This window comes from Chiloscyllium punctatum, chromosome 46 (assembly GCF_047496795.1).
Source record: "Chiloscyllium punctatum isolate Juve2018m chromosome 46, sChiPun1.3, whole genome shotgun sequence".
Classification (NCBI taxonomy): domain Eukaryota; kingdom Metazoa; phylum Chordata; class Chondrichthyes; order Orectolobiformes; family Hemiscylliidae; genus Chiloscyllium; species Chiloscyllium punctatum.
In genome coordinates this window covers 58,590,727-58,609,389 of record NC_092784.1, presented here as the reverse complement: position 1 = coordinate 58,609,389, position 18,663 = coordinate 58,590,727, and the positions used below count along the sequence as shown (strand labels likewise).

At 50.4% G+C, this 18,663-nt stretch overlaps 1 protein-coding gene across 1 annotated transcript in view; it reads left to right on the top strand.

Moving 5' to 3' along the window:
* Window positions 1-415: 415 nt before the first annotated feature.
* Window positions 416-18,663, top strand: part of LOC140468149 (ras GTPase-activating protein nGAP-like) — a 94,012-nt gene continuing 75,764 nt past the window's right edge. Inside the window, exon 1 of the mRNA XM_072564354.1 lies at window positions 416-922. Within this exon, the coding sequence (XP_072420455.1) occupies window positions 466-922 (457 nt within the window). The 5' untranslated portion in view covers window positions 416-465. The remainder of the gene's footprint in view (window positions 923-18,663) is intronic.

Below are 18,663 nucleotides of genomic sequence, written 5' to 3'. Positions count from 1 at the left end.
AACCTTTAGCCTCAAACGGAGGAAAGAGGCCACTTTAGCTGAAGAGTTAGGATAGTAATGTTGTATAAATCTTGCTGTGAGTCGGTTTTGAGTGGAGGGAAGGATGTCTCACGGTTTTGAAAGAAAACAATCCATTTAATCTCTGTCCATCTGAGGTTGTGGTTTACAGTCTCCTTTTGAGTCTCAGGGTTTGATTGGAGCTCTCCCTGAGCTTGTACCCTCCTCTACTTCCTTTTTCAACAGATGTAATGTGACAACACCTTTTTAAAATATAAAAGAACACCCACACACACACACGCAGAACAGAGCACGTCTCTCTTTCTGAGCCGGGACCCTCAGCGACACGTGACGTTTGTGATCTCTCTCTCGCTCGCTCGCGCTCTCTCTCTCTCTCTCTCTCTCTCTCTCTCTCATTGAGCAGATACGATCAACGGGGAGTTGCTTTCCTCGCCTGGTTGCTTAGCGATGAATGTGGAGCGGAGCTCGGCCTGTGTAGTGGTGGACCCTCCGGACGGGCAGGCTGGGGACAACCCACTGGGGTCCTACAAGTGGTTCACGGGATGCAAGCTGGTCGCCAGGAGGGTCGAGGATGGAGAGGAGCAGGCAGCTCCCAGGGAGGGGGTCAGGGGGGAGGAGGAGGTGGAGGAGGCCAGGACGGCTGAGGGGGAGAACTCCGAGCTGGATGGGGGTCCGGCCCACGGCGAAGGGCGGTCAGCGCAGCCCGGGAGGGACCCACTCTCGAGGAGAGCAAGCTACCAGCGAGCTGAATCAGTGCCTTCCCAATCCAGCAAAGCTCCTGCCGCTCTGAGGAAGGTGAAGTCAGACTCAGCTGAGAGGTTCCGCAGGTTCCTGAACTCATTTTCCAGCCGGTTGTCCCGGAAACGGTCCTTTCAGGAGTCGGCCCCAGAGTATACCCAGCAAGGTAGGTGGCTGCACTGTCAAGATGGGCAGGGGAGGGAGTGGGGAGGGCTGTGCTGCTTCCCCTGGGTCATTTCTTCAGGCCTTCAGGGTGTGGCAGGGATCTTCTCACCCACTGGTTCAGAGATGTTATCTGGAGCAAGGTGGGACCTGAACCCAGGGGGCCTCCTGGCTCAGAGTAGGGATGCTACCGCTGCAACACATGAGGCCCACTATCAAGGTGTTGTAAGCGAGCATGAGCAGGGGATGGGGGGGGGGTGGGGGAATGGGGTGGCAGTCAAATGCCCTCGGTGGGGGAGAGCGTGCTTTCCCTCACCCCATCGGTGAGTTTCCAGAGTTTGGGAATAGCTGAGCACAACAGAAAAGCACAGAGCCAATTCTGCATTTACAATTCCTGAAAAACAGCCAGACCCAGGGTGGGAGGTGGGCGACAGGAACTGCAGGTTACTGAGGCTGGGACAGCACCGGGGGGAGAGTGCCGTCCTGTCCTTGTGCATCTCAGTTAAGGGTTAAACAGGGAGAAACGTTCATTTCTGTAGTGCCTTTCATGCGATACCCAAAGTCTTCTGCACTTTGGAGGAGCCGTCGGGGCTGTGCACAGCAAACAGCGACTTTGGGACGATGAGGAAAGTCAGGCAGTTTTATCTTTGCCCTCGGAGGATGAAGTTCCTTAAAGTAGTGGGGCAGCGTTTACGGTCTGTGTCGGCTGGTGTGAAAGATAGGATTTCAGCACTCACTCAGTACTGAGGGGAACCGCGTGGTTAAAACGAAAAAAAAAACACAGGCAGGTAAGTTGAAGGCTGGTGGTTAGCTGGCATTTAGCTCAGTTTTAATATTCTGCACATTTTGAAAGAAAGGGAGACCACAGGAAGTGAGAAGCTGCAGGGTTGAAGGCTCTGAAGAGAGATTCAGTAACTGCGCCAAAGCCTCGTTTCGACAATGAAGCTGTTAGACAAAGAATCTTGCAGTGGGTGACTGGAAATCTGTGGGCAAGGTTCAAATCCAGGACCGTGATGGGAGACTCCTGCACTTTCCTGGATGCGTGCAGCTCTCAATAACAGTCAAGAAGCTCAACACCATCCAGGATAGAGCTTGCAAGGCACCTGTTGAACAGTCAGTCCCTCCATTGTTGGTGTACAGTGGCAGCAGTATGTACCACGTACAAAAAGGCACTACAGTAATTCGCCAAGACTCCTCCAACAAATGTGACCCCTGCCACGTAGAAAGACAAGGGCAGCAGGTCCATGGGAACACCACCCCCTGCAAGTTCCCCTCCGAACCCCCCGCTCACCGTCCCATGTTGGGAAATACATCGACGTTCCTTCACTGCCACTGGGAATCCTGGAATTCCATCCCTGACAGAACCGCGGGTGTCTCTGCACACCCCATGAACAGCAGCCGTTCAAAAAGACAGCTCACCACTACTTAGTCAAGGACAATTGGGAGCAGGTAACAAATGCTGACCCATCCAGCAATACCCACATCTGGTCAGGAAAAACCAATAACAGAAGGAATGGGAGATGGTGTAAGACAGTTCGTTTGTAGCTGAGTAAGACCAAGGCACAACTACTGAAGAGTTAAGTATTAAAGAGATAAGCATTTGGTGCAAAAAAACATAAGAGCTAGGAGCAGGAGTAGGCCGTCTGGCCCTTCGAGCCCGCTCCACCATTTAGTAAGATCATGGCTGATCTTTTGATGGACTCAGCTCCACTTACCCACCCGCTCACTATAACCCTTAATTCCTTTATTATTCAAAAAATCTATCTTTGCCTTAAAAGCATTCAACGAGGTAGTCTCAACTGCTTCACTGGGCAGGGAATTCCACAGGTTCCCAACCCTCTGGGTGAAGACGTTCCTCCTCAGCTCAGTCCTAAACCTGCTCCCCCCTTATTTTGAGGCTATGTCTCCCTAGTTCTAGTTCCACTGCCCAATGGAAACAACCTCCCTGCTTCTTTCCTGTCTATTCCCTTCCTAATTTTAAATGTTTCTGTAAGATACCCCCCACATTCCTCTGAATTCCAATGAGTATAGGCCCAGTCTACTCAGTCTCTCCTCATAAGCCAACCCCCTCAACTCTGGAACCAACCTGGTGAACCTCCTCTGCACCCCCTCTGATGCCAGTTCATCCTTTCCCAAGTAAGGAGACCAAAACCGCACACAGTACTCCAGGTGTGGCCTCACCCAGCACCTTGTACAGCTGCAGGAAGGAAATAAGGAGACAAGACAGATTACAACAGGGAGAGGGGTGGAACTGTAAGGCTGGAGGTGAGAGGGGAATTCTATCAGACCAGCCCTCTTCGAGTGTCCTCCCAGTTCTAAGATCCCTGACCTTTGGCCTCTTCATCCAACAAGCTGTGAAGTTTTGGGTGAAGCATTCAAGACTAAGACCGATTGTTTTGTTCTGATCGGGAAGTAGGGATAAGGAGGAAAGGCAAGGCGATGGTGTTGAGGGCTAAGTGAACAGCAGTGCAGGTTTGAATGGCTGATGGCCAACTCATGCCCTCGCTGTCCTTGAGCGGGGGTGGGGGGGGGTTAGCAAGATGTTTCTTGATGGTGAAAGATTGAGGTGATGCCTTTAACTGTCAGGCCATCAGAGATCCACTAATTCAGCAGAAACCCAGCTGAAGACACTGCTGCGCTGGCAGACAGGAGCAGTGTGTGCTGTTGTTATCACTGAATCTACTCACACTGTCAATGAGTTAGGTTAAGAATGGAAACAGAGCTCACAGCCACTGAGGGCATGTCAGATACAACTTCAGCAGGAGACAGCAGTGATGGGGTGTGAGTGGGATTATTGGAACAGGATGAGAATGAGAATATAAAAGTTCGCCATGTTGTAATGGGGGTTGGGGGGGAAGTGACATTAATGTTTTAAAAATGTTTTTAAATGAAGCAATTCTTCAGAAACTCTCTGGGGCAAGACTTTTCTATAAGGCCACAAGAAATAGGAAGATGAATACACCATTCAGCCCCTTAAGCCAGCTCCGCTATTCAATAGGATCTTGACTGCTCTGATATTCCTTGTGTCCCCTTTCCGAATAACCCTTGATTCCCCGACTGATCAAGAATCCCTCTATCTCAGCCTTAAATTTACAGCGTCTGAAGTCACATGACATCAGGTTAGAGTCCAACAGGTTTAGTTGAAATCACAACCTTTCAGAACATCGCTCCTTTGTCAAGTGACCTCACCTGATGAAGGAGCAGCACTCCGATAGCTAGTGCTTCCAAGTAAACCCATTGGACTATAACGTGGTGTCTTGTGACTTCTGACCTTGTCCACCCCAGTCCAACACCGGTGCCTCCACATCTTAAATATAAACAAGGACTCCTCCCCATAGCTTTCTGTGACAAGGGGTTCGATGATTGAAAGTTGGATTCCTCGGTTCCTGATGAAGAGCTTATGCCCGAAACGTCGATTCTCCTGCTCCTCAGATGCTGTGCTTTTCCAGCAACACACTCTTTGACTCTGATCTCCAGCATCTGCAGTCCTCACTTTTGCCTTTCTTGGGTTCAGTCTGTGTTACCCCAACCGCAGAATGGATCTTGTTTTATTAAACTCAGCAACTTGTTGCATTTTGTTACAACAAACCATGGCAGGACTTATACAATTACTGGTAAGGCCTTGCGTAGTACTGTAGAAGAGAGGGTCCTAAGGATTCAGGTAAATAATTCTTTGAAGTTTTGTGTCACATGTAGACAGGGCGGTTAAGAAGGTGTTTAACACACACGCCTTCATTGCTCAGCCCTTTGAGTACAGGAATTGGGACATCATATTGAGGTTGTACAGGACCTGGGTGAGGCCTCTTCTGGATTACTGTGGGCAGTTCTGGTCATCCAGATACACGTTATCGTTAAACTGGAGAGGGTTCAGAAGAGATTTACCAGGATGTTGCCGGGTATGGAGGGTTTGAGTTATAAAGAAAGGCTGTGACTTTTTTTCACTGAAGCGTAGGAGGTTGAGAGGCGACCTGGTAGAAGTTCATAAAATAACGAGGAGCATAGATAGAGTTAATTGTAGTTGTCTTTTCCCTAAGATGGGGAATTTCAAGACTTGGGGGCACATTTTGAAGGTGAGAGGAGAGAGATTTAAAAAAGACATGAGGGGAAAATTGTTTACACACAAACTGATTCATCTGTGGAGTGAAATTCCTGAGGAAGTGGTGGACATGGGTACAATTACAATGTTTAAAAGAATTTAGATAAATACGTGAATTGGAAAGATTTGGAGGGTTATGGGCCAGGAGCAGGCAGGTGGGACTAGTTTCGTGTTAGATTATGGTCAGCATGGACTGGTTGAACCGAAGGGTCTGTTTCTGTGGCTGTATGACTCTATGGTGGGATGATTAATCTGCTTGTTACATCAGGAACACTTTGCATTGTAACATCTGCACCAATGGCCACTGTTGGAAAACACTGTGCAATCCATCTCCTCGTGGTATGTTCACTCTGATGGGTCCTGACCTCTACATCCATTCCCTATATTCACCTCTAACCACTGTTAGAATGTCCTTGCACTCATTTCCCCAAGTGTCCTTTCCATTCACTGTGTCATTGATTCCATTGATCTGAATGTATTCATTCCCAGGTCTGTTCAAAGAAAGGGAACATTCGAATTATGGGCAGGAAGAGGCCATTCAGCCCCTTGAGCCTGCTTTGTCATTCAATACCATCATGGCTGATCCCATCACAGCCTCAACGTCACGTTCCTACCTGCTCTCCATCACCCTTCAACCCGTTAATAATTAAAACCCCGCCTTTCTCCTCCTTACACTTAAAGAGAACATTTGCATTTCTGCAGCGCCTTCCATGACTTTAGGAGATCCCAGAGTGCTTTGCAGTCAAGGAAGTACTTTTGGGGAATAGTCACTTTTGCAAGAAGCAAGTCAGTCCATTTGCATATAGCAAGATCCCACACACAACAAATGTGGTAATGACCCAATCATTTGTGGCCGCCATGTTGGTTGAGATGGGGGCACCAGGCAGCGCATCCCATCACAATTTCGAGAGGTGCATCGGCATCTTTTATATTCACCAATGATAGGGTCGCAGTCGGACCCTTCATCTGAAGGACGGCGCATATCCCTCCAACCCCTTCCTATTCATATACCCATCCAGGTGCCTTTTAAATATTGTCATTGTACCAGCCTACACCACTTCCTCTGGCAGCTCATTCCACACAAGCACCACCCTCTGCATGAATAATTTGCCCCTTAGGCTCCTTTTATATCTTTCCCCTCTCACCCTAAACCTATGCCTTCTAAATCTGGACTCCCCCACCCCAGGGAAATGACCTTGTCTATGTACTCTATCTATGCCCCTCATGATTTTATAAACCTCCATTTTATAAACACCCTGGTGAAGCTCCTCTATATCTGCTCCAGGGCAACCACATCCTTCCTATAGTGAGGCAACCTGAAGTGCACACAGTATGGGAGGCACGGTTGCACAGTGGTTAGCACTGCTGCCTCACAGCGCTAGAGACCCGGGTTCAATTCCCGGCGACTGACTGTGTGGAGTTTGCACATTCTCCCCGTGTCTGCGTGGGTTTCCTCTGGGTGCTCCGGTTTCCTCCCACAGTCCAAAGATGTGCAGGTCAGGTGAATTGTCCATGCTAAATTGCCCGTAGTGTTAGGTAAGGGGTAAATGTAGGGGTATGGGTGGGTTGCGCTTCGGCGGGTCGGTGTGGACTTGTTGGGCTGAAGGGCCTGTTTCCACACTGTAAGTAATCTAATCTATTCCAACTCATCCAAAAGTGTGTTGCTGGACCCATGGACCCCATCCCGTCAACATCCCAAAATCTATTGGTGTCTATCTCGAACTTGACTGAGTTTGAATACAACATAACTCTCTGAGTGAAGGAAGTTCTCCTGGTCTCAGCCTTCAATGACTTCCCCCTACCCTGAGTTACTGACCCTTGGCATGTCGACTCTCCAGTAAAGGGTGGGGTGGGTGTCAAGAGGCCTCTTGACATCCATCTTGTCAAACCTCTAAGATTTTTATGTGTTTGAGCGTGATCGTTGCCTTCTGAACGTATTTCTATCGCTGCATCCGGGTTTGTGGTGAGACGAGAGCTGTCTAGTTTCACAGTGTGTGTGTGACACCAACTGTCAACACACAGATCAACACATCAGCAATCAGTGCTGGGAGAGTTGGGAAAACGAAGCTTTGTTAAACTGTGCTCAGGGGCAGTACTCTGCCTTCCTGGCCTCACTGGTCTGGACCCATCAGAGTGAACGTGCCATCCAGAAAGTGGGTGGCGCAGTGTTTTTCTACAGTGTCCATTGGTCATAGAGTCATATAGAGTCATAGAGATGTACAGCATGAAAACAGATCCTTCGGTCCAACCTGTCCATGCCGACCAGATATCCCAACCCAATCTAGTCCCACCTGCCAGCACCCGGCACATATCCCTCTAAACCCTTCCTATTCAAATACCCAACCAAATACCTTTTAAATGTTGCAATTGTACCAACCTCCACCACTTCCTCTGGCAGCTCATTCCATACACATACCACTCTCTGTATGAAAAAGTTTGCCCCTTAGGTCTCTTTTATATCTTTCCCCTCTCACCCTAAATCTATGCTCTCTAGTTCTGGACTCCCCGACCCCAGGGAAAAGACTTTGCCTATTTACTCTATCCATGCCCCTCGTAATTTTGTAAACCTCTATAAGGTCACCCCTCAGCCTCCGACGCTCCAGGGAAAACAGCCCCAGCCTGTTCAGCCTCTCCCTATAGCTCAAACCCTCCAACCCTGGTAACATCCTTGTAAATCTTTTCTGAACCCTTTCAAGTTTCACAACATCGTTCCGTATGATGTGAATTGTTCCTAATGTAACAGGCAGAGAACTCATTGAGTTGTACAGCTCGGAAACAGACCCTTCGGTCCAACCAGTTCATGCCAACCATAATCCTAACCTAAACTAGTTCCCACCTGCCTGCTCCTGACCCATATCCCTCCAAACCTTTCCTATTCATGTATTTATCTAAATGTCTTTTAAACATTGTAACTGTATCCATGCGCACCACTTCCTCAGGAAGTGGGTGGCACGGTGGCACAGTGGTTAGCACTGCTGCCTCACAGCGCCAGAGACCTGGGTTCAATTCCCGCCTCAGGCGACTGACTGTGTGGAGTTTGCACATTCTCCCCCGTGTCTGCGTGGGTTTCCTCCGGGTACTCCGGTTTCCTCCCACAGTCCAAAGATGTGCAGGTTAGGTGAATTGGCCATGCTAAATTGCCTGTAGTGTAGGTAAGGGGTAGATGTAAGGGTATGGGTGGGTTGCGCTTCAGCGGGGCGGTGTGGACTTGTTGGGCCGAAGGGCCTGTTTCCACACTGTAAGTAATCTAATCTAAGTTCATTCCACATGTGAACAACCCTCTGTATAAACAACTTTCCCCACATGTCTTTTTTAAATGTGTCTCCTCTCACCTTCAAAATGTGCCCCCCCAGTCTTGAAACTCCCCATCTTAGGGAAAAGACAATTACCATTGACTCTACCTATACCCCTCATTATGTATGCGTGGTTCCATGACAAGGTGCAACCTACTTCTCATCTTGTTTTTGACTCTTTCCAGTCACGTTAATATTTCCACTTGACGCTGATATTCAGGGCCACGTTACAGAAAAATGGGATTCTGAGTTTGAACTTGAATGCAGGTTCTTGCCTGCCTCAGAGACAGACAGCCCAGTTAACGGGGACAGTCAGGAGGAAGCTGCATTCCCACCTGTCCCAGTCGGACTTCCTGTATAAGGCCGGTCTTTGTGATTGGTTCTTAAAGGCATGAGTCCGCCCTACAACGGGGCACTTAGTCAAATGTCTGACTTTCCCAGAGCTTGCTTTCACCAGCACCTCCATTGTTATCGGAGTCCCCAGGTACATCATGGGAGTGTTGTCAGATGCTTTCAACCACACCAGCTTGATCGAAGAGGTGGGGGCAGGAAGCTAGAGCCTAGGACAGGGCCTCCCAAACACTTTCTCACTGTTACCCCCATTTTGAGACTCAATTTGTTGTGATCCCCTAGCGAGAGGGAGCAGAGAGGTAGAGAGAGAGACACCTGTGAGGAGAGAGGTCTCATCGAGTCATGTAGCACAGAAACTGACCCTTCGGTCCAACCAGTCCACCTCGAACATAATCCCAAACTAAACGAGTCCCACCTGCCTGCTCCTGGCCCATATCCCTCCAAACCTTTCCTATTCATGTACTTATCCAAATGTCTTTTAAACTACTCTACCTGCATCCATCACTTTCTCTGGAAGTTCATTCCACACATGAACCACTTCCTGTGCAAAAAAACTGCCCCTCATATCTTTTTTAAATCTCTCTCCTCTCACCTTAAAAATCTGCCCCCTAGTCTTGAAATCCCCCATCCGAGGGAAAAGCCACCTTATCACCTTATCTAAACCTTTAATAAATGATTTTATAACCCGTTATAAGGTGACCCTCAGCTCGAGTGAAAAAAGTCCCAGCCTCCAGCCTCTCCTAATAACTCAAAACCTCCATTCCCAGGAACGTCCTGGTCAATATCTTCTGAACCCTCTCCAGCTTATTAACATCCTTCCTATCCCAGGGCGTCCCAGAACCGGACACAGTATTCCTGAAGAGGCCTCACCCACATCCTGCACAGCCTCAACATGACATCCCAACTCCTGTACTCAAAGGTCAGAGCAATGAAGACAAGCATGCTAAATGCCATGCTGTCTGTATGTCATGCAAACTTCAAAGAATTACGTACCTGAAGCCTTGGATCTCTCTGTTCTACAACACTGCCCAAGACTATAATTTTATTGTGCAACTCTTGTCTTTGTTTGATTTGTCAAAACGTAATACCGCACAAAATTGAACTCCATCTGCCACTCCTTAGGCCATTGACCTAATTGATCGTGCTCTCTTTGTAATCTTCTTTACCGTCAATCCTGATGTCATTGGCAAACTTACTAACCACGCCTCCTATATTCTCATCCAAATCATTTATATAAATGACAATCAAAAGTGGACCCAGCACCGACCCCTGAGGAACACCGCTGGTCACAGGCCTCCAGTCTGAAAAGCGACCTTCCACCTCCACCCTCTGTCTCCTGTCGTCAAGCCAATTTTCTATCCAATTGGCAAGCTCCCCCTGAATCCCATGTCATCTACCTTTACCATGTGGGACCTTGTCAAGGACCCAGTAAACAATGTGTACAGCTCTGCCTACATCAATTTTTACTTCCTCAAAAAAAAACTCAGTCAAGTTAGTGAGACATGTTTTTCCTCACACAAAACCATGCTGACTATCCCTAATTGTTCTTTGTTTCTCAAATGCACTTGTATCCTACCAGCGTCACCTCCAACAAGTTACCCACCACCAAAGTCAGACTCAGAGGTCCATAGTTCCCAGGCCTTCTCCTGACATCCCTTCTTAAACCATGGCACATCATTAACCACCCTCCAGTCATTTGGCACTCACCCGTGGTTATAGATGATGCAAATATGTCTGCAAGGGGCCCCACGACTTCCTCCCTAACCTCCCTCAAAACCCTGGGGTACACTAGATCAGGTCCCAGAGATGTATCCACCTTTATGTATTCTAAGACCTCCACCGCTTCCTCTTCTGTATTGTGAACTGTTCCCAAAACATTAATATTTATCTCCCTCAGTTCCCTCGCCTCTATTTCTTTCCCAACAGCAAAAACTAACGCAAAGTATTCATTTACTATCTCTCCCATCCCCTGAGGTTCAATACAAAGACAACCTCTTTGATCTTTCAGGGACCCTACTCTCCCTCTGGTTGCTCTCTTGCTCTTGATGTACTTGTAGAATCTCTCTCAATTATCCTTAACCTTAGTTGCCAAACCTAACCCATATCCTCTCTTTGCCTTCCTGATCTCCTTCTACACTCTTTATATTGTTCAAGATTCATTTGATCCTAATTGTCTGTATCTATAATTTTTTCTTTTTCTTGACTAGAATCTGAATATCTTTATTATCCTTTGCTCCCTAATCTGACCAGTTTTACCTTTCACTCTGACAGCAACTTAACTCCTCTGGACTCTTTGTATTGCACATTTGATAGCCTCTCACTTATCTAACATCTGTTTATTTGCGAACAGTCCACTCAAAGCAACTTTTGAAAGTTCTTATCTCAAACCATTAAAATTTGCCTTCCTCCAGTTACTCTGAGAGGAAGCTGGGCGATTGGGATTGGTGTTGGAGTTGGGATTTTTGGAGGGGAGGTGGACAGAGATCTGTGAGGGATTGTGGGGTGGGAGCCTCTGAGTGGAGGGGATAGGCTGTCAGGTTTGGAGTTGGAATTGGAGTTGGGGGAGGTAGAGGTGCTCCAGTGGATGATGGGTGAGAGGGGGGCAAAGGGAGTGTCTGGGAGGGTGGAGAGCGAGTCTTATCAGAGGGGAGGGCAAGAGGGAATCCTGTGAGGGGGGGAAGGGGAGAGGGAGTCCTGTGAGGGGGGAGGGAAGGGGAGAGGGAGTCCTGTAAGGGAGAGAGGGGGGAGAAGGAGTCCTGTGAGGGGGGGGGAAGGGGAGAGGGAGTCCTGTGAGGGGGGGGGAAGGGGAGAGGGAGTCCTGTAAGGGAGAGAGGGGGGAGAAGGAGTCCTGTGAGGGGGGGGGGGAAGGGGAGAGGGAGTCCTGTGAGGGGGGGGGAAGGGGAGAGGGAGTCCTGTGAGGGGGGGGGAAGGGGAGAGGGAGTCCTGTGAGGGGTGATGGGGGGAGAGAGAGTCCTGTGAGGGGGAGGGGAAGGGGAGAGGGGGTCCTGTGAGTGGTGAGGGGAGAGAGGGAGTCCTGTGAGGGGGGGGCGGAAGGGGAGAGGGAGTCCTGTGGGGGGGGGAGTAGGGGGGAGAGGGAGTCCTGTGAGGGGTTGAGGGGGGAGAGGGAGTCCTATGGGGGTCCTTTGAGGGACAGTTGGTGGAGGGAGGGACTCTGTTAGAGCAGGAACATTGTTATTCCATCTCGGTCTGAGCTCCAAAGCTCCTTTCTTGGGGCTCACAATCTGAAAATTCCAGCTTGTGTGCCCAGCCTCAGATCCAGAATCCCAGTTTATGAAGCAACATCTACCCAGCCCATCGTCCTGCAGCTCACAACACTTATGGTGCAGATCCAGGAACACTTTAAAAAGAGTTTAGGGCTCCACTGCCAACTCAGGCAGGGAATTTCAGACATGCACCACCCTCTGTATAAAAAGGTTTTTCCTAACACCCCCTTTAATCCTTCTGCCACTTAGCTTGAATCTATGAACACTGGTTTTTGAACTCTCTGCCACGGGAAACAGGTTCCTCCTGTCTACTCTATCTCTACCTCTCACAATTTGTATACATCGATCATGTCACCCCTCAGCCTTCCCTGTTCCAAGGAAAACAACCACAACTTCTCTATTTTTTCCTCATAGCTACAATTCTCTAGCCCTGGTAACATTCTTTAAAGCTTCTCTGCAATCGCTCCAGAGCAATTACATCATATCTGTAATGTGATGTCCAGAACTACCCACAGTCCGGTTGTGGTCTCACCAGTGTCTTATACAGTTTCATCATTATATCCTTACTTTTGTATTTTATACTGTAACTCTGCTGATGAAGGAGAATTCCATATGCCTTCTCTACAACCTTATCTATCTGTGCTGTTATCTCACTTTATCTCCCCCCTCTCAGTATATTCCCATTGATAGAGTATTCCCCCTTTACTGTCTGACCTTCGTAAATGCACTACCTCACACTTCTCAGAATTGAACTCAATCTGCCACCTGCCTGCCCACTCTGACCCATGCCACTCTGGGCAATAAATGCTGCTCCAGTCAATGATGGCCACTGCCTGTGAATGAATTAAATCAAAACAGCATGACAGGCAGGAATAGATGCTGATAGGGGGGGGGGGGGGGGGGGGAACGACGCTTGTATAGATGGGATACATAAACAGAAATTGCTGGAAAAGCTCAGCCTGGTGCATCTGTGGAGAGAAATCAGAGTTTTGGATCTGATGACCCTTCGTCAGAACTGGTGGGATAGTTGGGTCTGTTCCTGTGCTGTACGCGTTGTGCCATTTTCTTGTTTCTGGTCATACGACCCCATGGAGTCAGTGCAGGGTGCATAACGAAGTCTGTGAGTGCAATAGCGGTTTGTTCACTGCATTCTGTTCTGCTGTCCCTTTTCTGTTCAGTAGCTTCAAAGGATGTTGATGTCATGAGCAAGGCTGTAACCTTGAACCAGCTCCCGCTGCAGTGACATGGAATCCCTACAGTGTGGAAACAGGCCCTTCGGCCCAACAGGTCCACACCGACCCTCTGAAACATAACTCACCCAGACCCATTCCCCTACATTTACCCCTGACTAATGCACCTAACCTACACATCCCTGAACACCATGTGCAACTTAGCATGGCCAATCCACCCTAACCCGCACATCTTTGGACTATAGGGGGAAACCAGAGCACCCAGAGGAAACCCACACAGACACAGGGAGAATGTGCAAACTCCACACAGACAGTCGCCCAAGGCTGGGATCGAACCAGGGACCCAGGCGCTGTGAGGCAGCAGTGCTAACCACTGTGCCACCGTGCCCCTCCTGATGGTTTGTTTGACATAACAACACCATCACAGACGGTCGATCAACAGTCAGGTACCTTGGAATGGGACTGGAGTCACATGGAACTCACACTGGGTGAGGGTGGCAGGTTTCTTTGCCCACCAGCCGTCAGTGAGTCCCTCGGGTGATCTCTCCCCAATCCGACGGCCACGCAATGGCTTTGACCAATTCCCGTCTTACGGCCCCAGTCAGCTTGAACATTCCCGTTGGCATGGCAGCTCTCCTGAATTGCCAGATTCTCCCCGCGGTTTCCCTGGATTGAGGGTGACTTTCTTCCAGGCAGGTTTGGTGGGGAGGGTTGACCAGTCCGATGTCTTATTGGCACATCCTGGGGCAGACTGTGATCAAAGGGTTTAGGCCTGGCTGGCTATTCTGGGAGTGTGTCCCCCAATACCCCGACTTCACCCCTTCACACACCCCCCTGACGTAGCCCCTCGCTATGTATGATGCCTATTCCGGCATGAACGGTGCCCATTTTGGTCAGTCACCAGAGACAGGGTCAGAGGGGTCTGTTTGACAGTTTATACCCTGTTGGATTTATCAGTGCATCAACACACCCACTGCATTAACCTGGAACAACCCTGTGACCTGGGAGACACAGAGTTCAGATTCACATTATCGATGTGAATTGTACGACAGGATTGAGAGACCGAATGGCCTCCACCTTTCCTTATGCTAGTGGTGAACAGGTCACTGAGTCTAAAGGTACCCCAGCACACTGGGGTAACTGATAAGCCAGCTCCTCCATCAGGTGGATGTGCAAGATCCCATGGTAATATTTCAAAGGACATTCTCCCTTGTGTCCTCGACAGTATTCAGCACACTGGCATGGCCAGCTAGTCAATCCAATCCTGGCTGATTCAACTCTTCAATGCTTTTCGCTGACTCCATCTCTATAACCCTGTATTCCACTGGGAATCCGACATCTCTCAATCTGGACCTTAAACATGCTCAAAGGCTGAGTTTCCACAACCCTCTGTGGCAGAGAGTTCCAAAGGATCACAATCCTCTGAGTAAAATAATTTCACCTCATCTCAGACCTAAGAGACATCCCCATTATTGTCAATATATGTCCCCTGTTTCTGAACCAGAGATACCTTTTCTGTTTTGATCTACCACTTCAAGTATTTTGTAAGTTTCGATGTGATCACCTCTCATTCTTTGAAACTGTAGAGAGTACCAGCCCAGTTTACCTAATCTCTCTTTATAGGTCAGTTCCACCTGGCCCAGGAACAAGTCTGGTGAACCTTTGTTACACTCCCTCTATGGCAATAATATCTCTCCTGAGATAAGGAGACCAAAACTGCACACCACACTCTCGGTGTGCTCTAACCAAGCTCCTATATAATTGAAGTAAGACTTCACTCCTCCTGTACATAGATCCTCTTGCAATAAAGGCAAACACTCCATTAATCTTCCCAATAACTTGCTGCACCTACATGTGAGTCTTCAATGTCTTGTCATAAGGATAAGAATACCAGCTCCCCTTGGACATCTAAGTATTACAACTTCTTACCGTTTAAGAAATTCTCTGCACATCTGTTTCTCCGAGGTGCATAACTTCACATTTTTCCACGTTATATTTCATCTGCCGTGCTCTCGCCCATTCACTAACTCTATCCAAATCCTCCTGAAGCCACGTTACATCTTCCTCACTGTACATATTCCTACTTGTAATATTTCCAAGTTTGGGGATGATACATTCAGACTCCTGACCCAGTACTGTCGTTCTGAGAATTCAGTTCTTTCACAATACTGAACCCCACAACAGTCCTGCTCCATAAATACTCTACAATGTACATCACTACACAAAGGTTATCTGATGTAATCACATTGTAATCTGTGAGATGGACTGCCTCATTTCCTATTTTACAACATGAGGTGGAGGAGCCAGTGTTGGACTGGGGTGGGCAAAGTTAAAAACCACACAGTACCATGTTATAGTTGAACAGGTTTATTTGGAAACACCAGCTTTCAAAGCACTGCTTCTTCATCAGCTACCTATAGCTGTATCATAAAAGTACTTATTTGGCTGGAAAGAATTTTGAGATGTCCATTAATTTTGGAGCGCATTTTATATGTGCAAGTCTTTGTTTATTCGGTTGCCCCTCCGACAGTGCGCTGTTCCCTCAGCACTGACCCTCTGACAGTGCGGCACTCCCTCAGTTACTGACCCTCTGACAGTGCAGCACTCCCCTGGTACTGACCCTCTAACAGTGCAGCAGTCCCTCAGCACTGACCCTCCGACAGTGCAGCACTCCCCTGTACTGACCCTCTGACAGTGCAGCACTCCCTCAGCACTGACCCTCCGACAGTGCAGCACTCCCCTGGTACTGACCCTCTAACAGTGCAGCACTCCCTCAGCACTGACCCTCTGACAGTGCAGCACTCCCTCAGCACTGACCCTCCGACAGTGCAGCACTCCCTCAGCACTGACCCTCTGACAGTGCGGCGCTCCCTCAGCACTGACCCTCTGACAGTGCGGCGCTCCCTCAGCACTGACCCTCCGACAGTGCAGCACTCCCTCAGCACTGACCCTCCGACAGTGCAGCACTCCCTCAGCACTGACCCTCTGACAGTGCGGCGCTCCCTCAGCACTGACCCTCTGACAGTGCGGCGCTCCCTCAGCACTGACCCTCTGACAGTGCAGCACCTCCTCAGTACTGACCCTCTAACAGTGCAGCACTCCCTCAGCACTGACCCTCTGACAGTGCAGCACTCCCTCAGCACTGACCCTCTGACAGTGCAGCACTCCCCTGTACTGACCCTCCGACAGTGCAGCACCTCCTCAGCACTGACCCTCTGACAGTGCAGCACTCCCTCAGCACTGACCCTCTGACAGTGCAGCACTCCCTCAGTACTGACCCTCTGACAGTGCAGCACTCCCTCAGCACTGACCCTCTGACAGTGCGGCACTCCCTCAGCACTGACCCTCTGACAGTGCGGCACTCCCTCAGCACTGACCCTCTGACAGTGCTGTACTCCCTCAACACTGACCCACTGACAGTGCAGCACTCCCCTGGTACTGACCCTCTAACAGTGTGGCACTCCCTCAGCACTGACCCTCTGACATTGTAGCGCTCCCTCAGCACTTTCCTCTGACAGTGCGGCATTCCCTCAGCAGTGACCATCTGATAGTGCGGCACTCCCTCAACACTGTCCCTCTGACAGTGCAGCACTCCCTCAGCACTGACCATCTGATAGTGCGACACTCCCTCAACACTGTCCCTCTGACAGTGCAGCACTCCCTCTGCACTGACCCGCTGACAGTGCGGCACTCCCTCAGCATTGACCCTCTGACAGTGCAGCACTCCCCGGTACTGACCCTCTGACAGTGCAGCACTCCCTCAGTACTGACCCTCTGACAGTGCAGCACTCCCTCAGCACTGACCCTCTGACATTGCAGCGCTCCCTCAGCACTTTCCTCTGACAGTGCGGCACTCCCTCAGCACTGATCCTCTCACAGTGCGGCACTCCCTCAACACTGTCCCTCTGACAGTGCAGCACTCCCTCAGCACTGACCCGCTGACAGTGCGGCACTCCCTCAGCACTGACCCTCCGACAGTGCGGCACTCCCTCAGCACTGACCCTCCGACAGTGCGGCCCTCCCTCAGCACTGACCCTCTGACAGTGCGGCACTCCCTCAGCACTGACCCTCTGACAGTGCGGCACTCCCTCAACACTGTTCCTCTGACAGTGCAGCACTCCCTCAGCACTGACCCTCTGACAGTGTGGCACTCCCTCAACACTGTCCCTCTGACAGTGCAGCAGTCCCTCAGCACTGACCCTCCGACAGTGAGGCACTCCCTCAGTGCTGACCCTTTGACAGTGTCGACTCCTTCAGCACTGACCCTCTGACAGTGCGGCACTCCCTCAGCACTGACCCTCTGACAGTGTGGCACTCCCTCAGCACTGACCCTCTGACAGTGCGGCACTCCCTCAGCACTGACCCTCCGACAGTGAGGCACTCCCTCAGTACTGACCCTCTGACAGTGTGGCACTCCCTCAGCACTGACCCTCTGACAGTGCATCACTCCGTCAGCACTGAACCTCTGACAGTGTGGCACTCCCTCAGCACTGACCCTCTGACAGTGCGGCACTCCCTCAGCACTGACCCTCCGACAGTGCGGCACTCCCTCAGCACTGACCCTCCGACAGAGCGGCGCTCCCTCAGCACTGACCCTCTGACAGTGCGGTGCTCCCTCAGCACTGACCCTCCGACAGTGCGGCGCTCCCTCAGCACTGACCCTGTGACAGTGTCCACTCCCTCAGCACTGACCCTCCGACAGTGAGGCACTCCCTCAGCACTGACCCTCTGACAGTGCGGCACTCCCTCAGCACTGACCCTCTGACAGTGCAGCACTCCCTCAGCACTGACCCTCCGACAGTGTGGCACTCTCTCAGCACTGACCCTCCGACAGTGAGGCACTCCCTCAGCACTGACCCTCTGACAGTGCAGCACTCCCTCAGCACTGACCCTCTGACAGTGAGGCACTCCCTCAGCACTGACCCTCTGACAGTGCGGCACTCCCTCAACACTGTCCCTCTGACAGTGCAGCACTCCCTCAGCACTGATCCTCTCACAGTGCGGCACTCCCTCAACACTGTCCCTCTGACAGTGCAGCACTCCCTCAGCACTGACCCTCCGACAGTGAGGCACTCCCTCAGCACTGACCCTCTGACAGTGCAGCACTCCCTCAGCACTGACCCTCTGACAGTGCGGCACTCCCTCCGCACTGACCCTCTGACAGTGCTGTACTCCCTCAACACTGACCCACTGACAGTGCAGCACTCCCCTGGTACTGACCCTCTAACAGTGTGGCACTCCCTCAGCACTGACCCTCTGACATTGTAGCGCTCCCTCAGCACTTTCCTCTGACAGTGCGGCATTCCCTCAGCAGTGACCATCTGATAGTGCGGCACTCCCTCAACACTGTCCCTCTGACAGTGCAGCACTCCCTCAGCACTGACCCGCTGACAGTGCGGCACTCCCTCAGCATTGACCCTCTGACAGTGCAGCACTCCCCGGTACTGACCCTCTGACAGTGCAGCACTCCCTCAGCACTGACCCTCTGACATTGCAGCGCTCCCTCAGCACTTTCCTCTGACAGTGCAGCACTCCCTCAGCACTGATCCTCTCACAGTGCGGCACTCCCTCAACACTGTCCCTCTGACAGT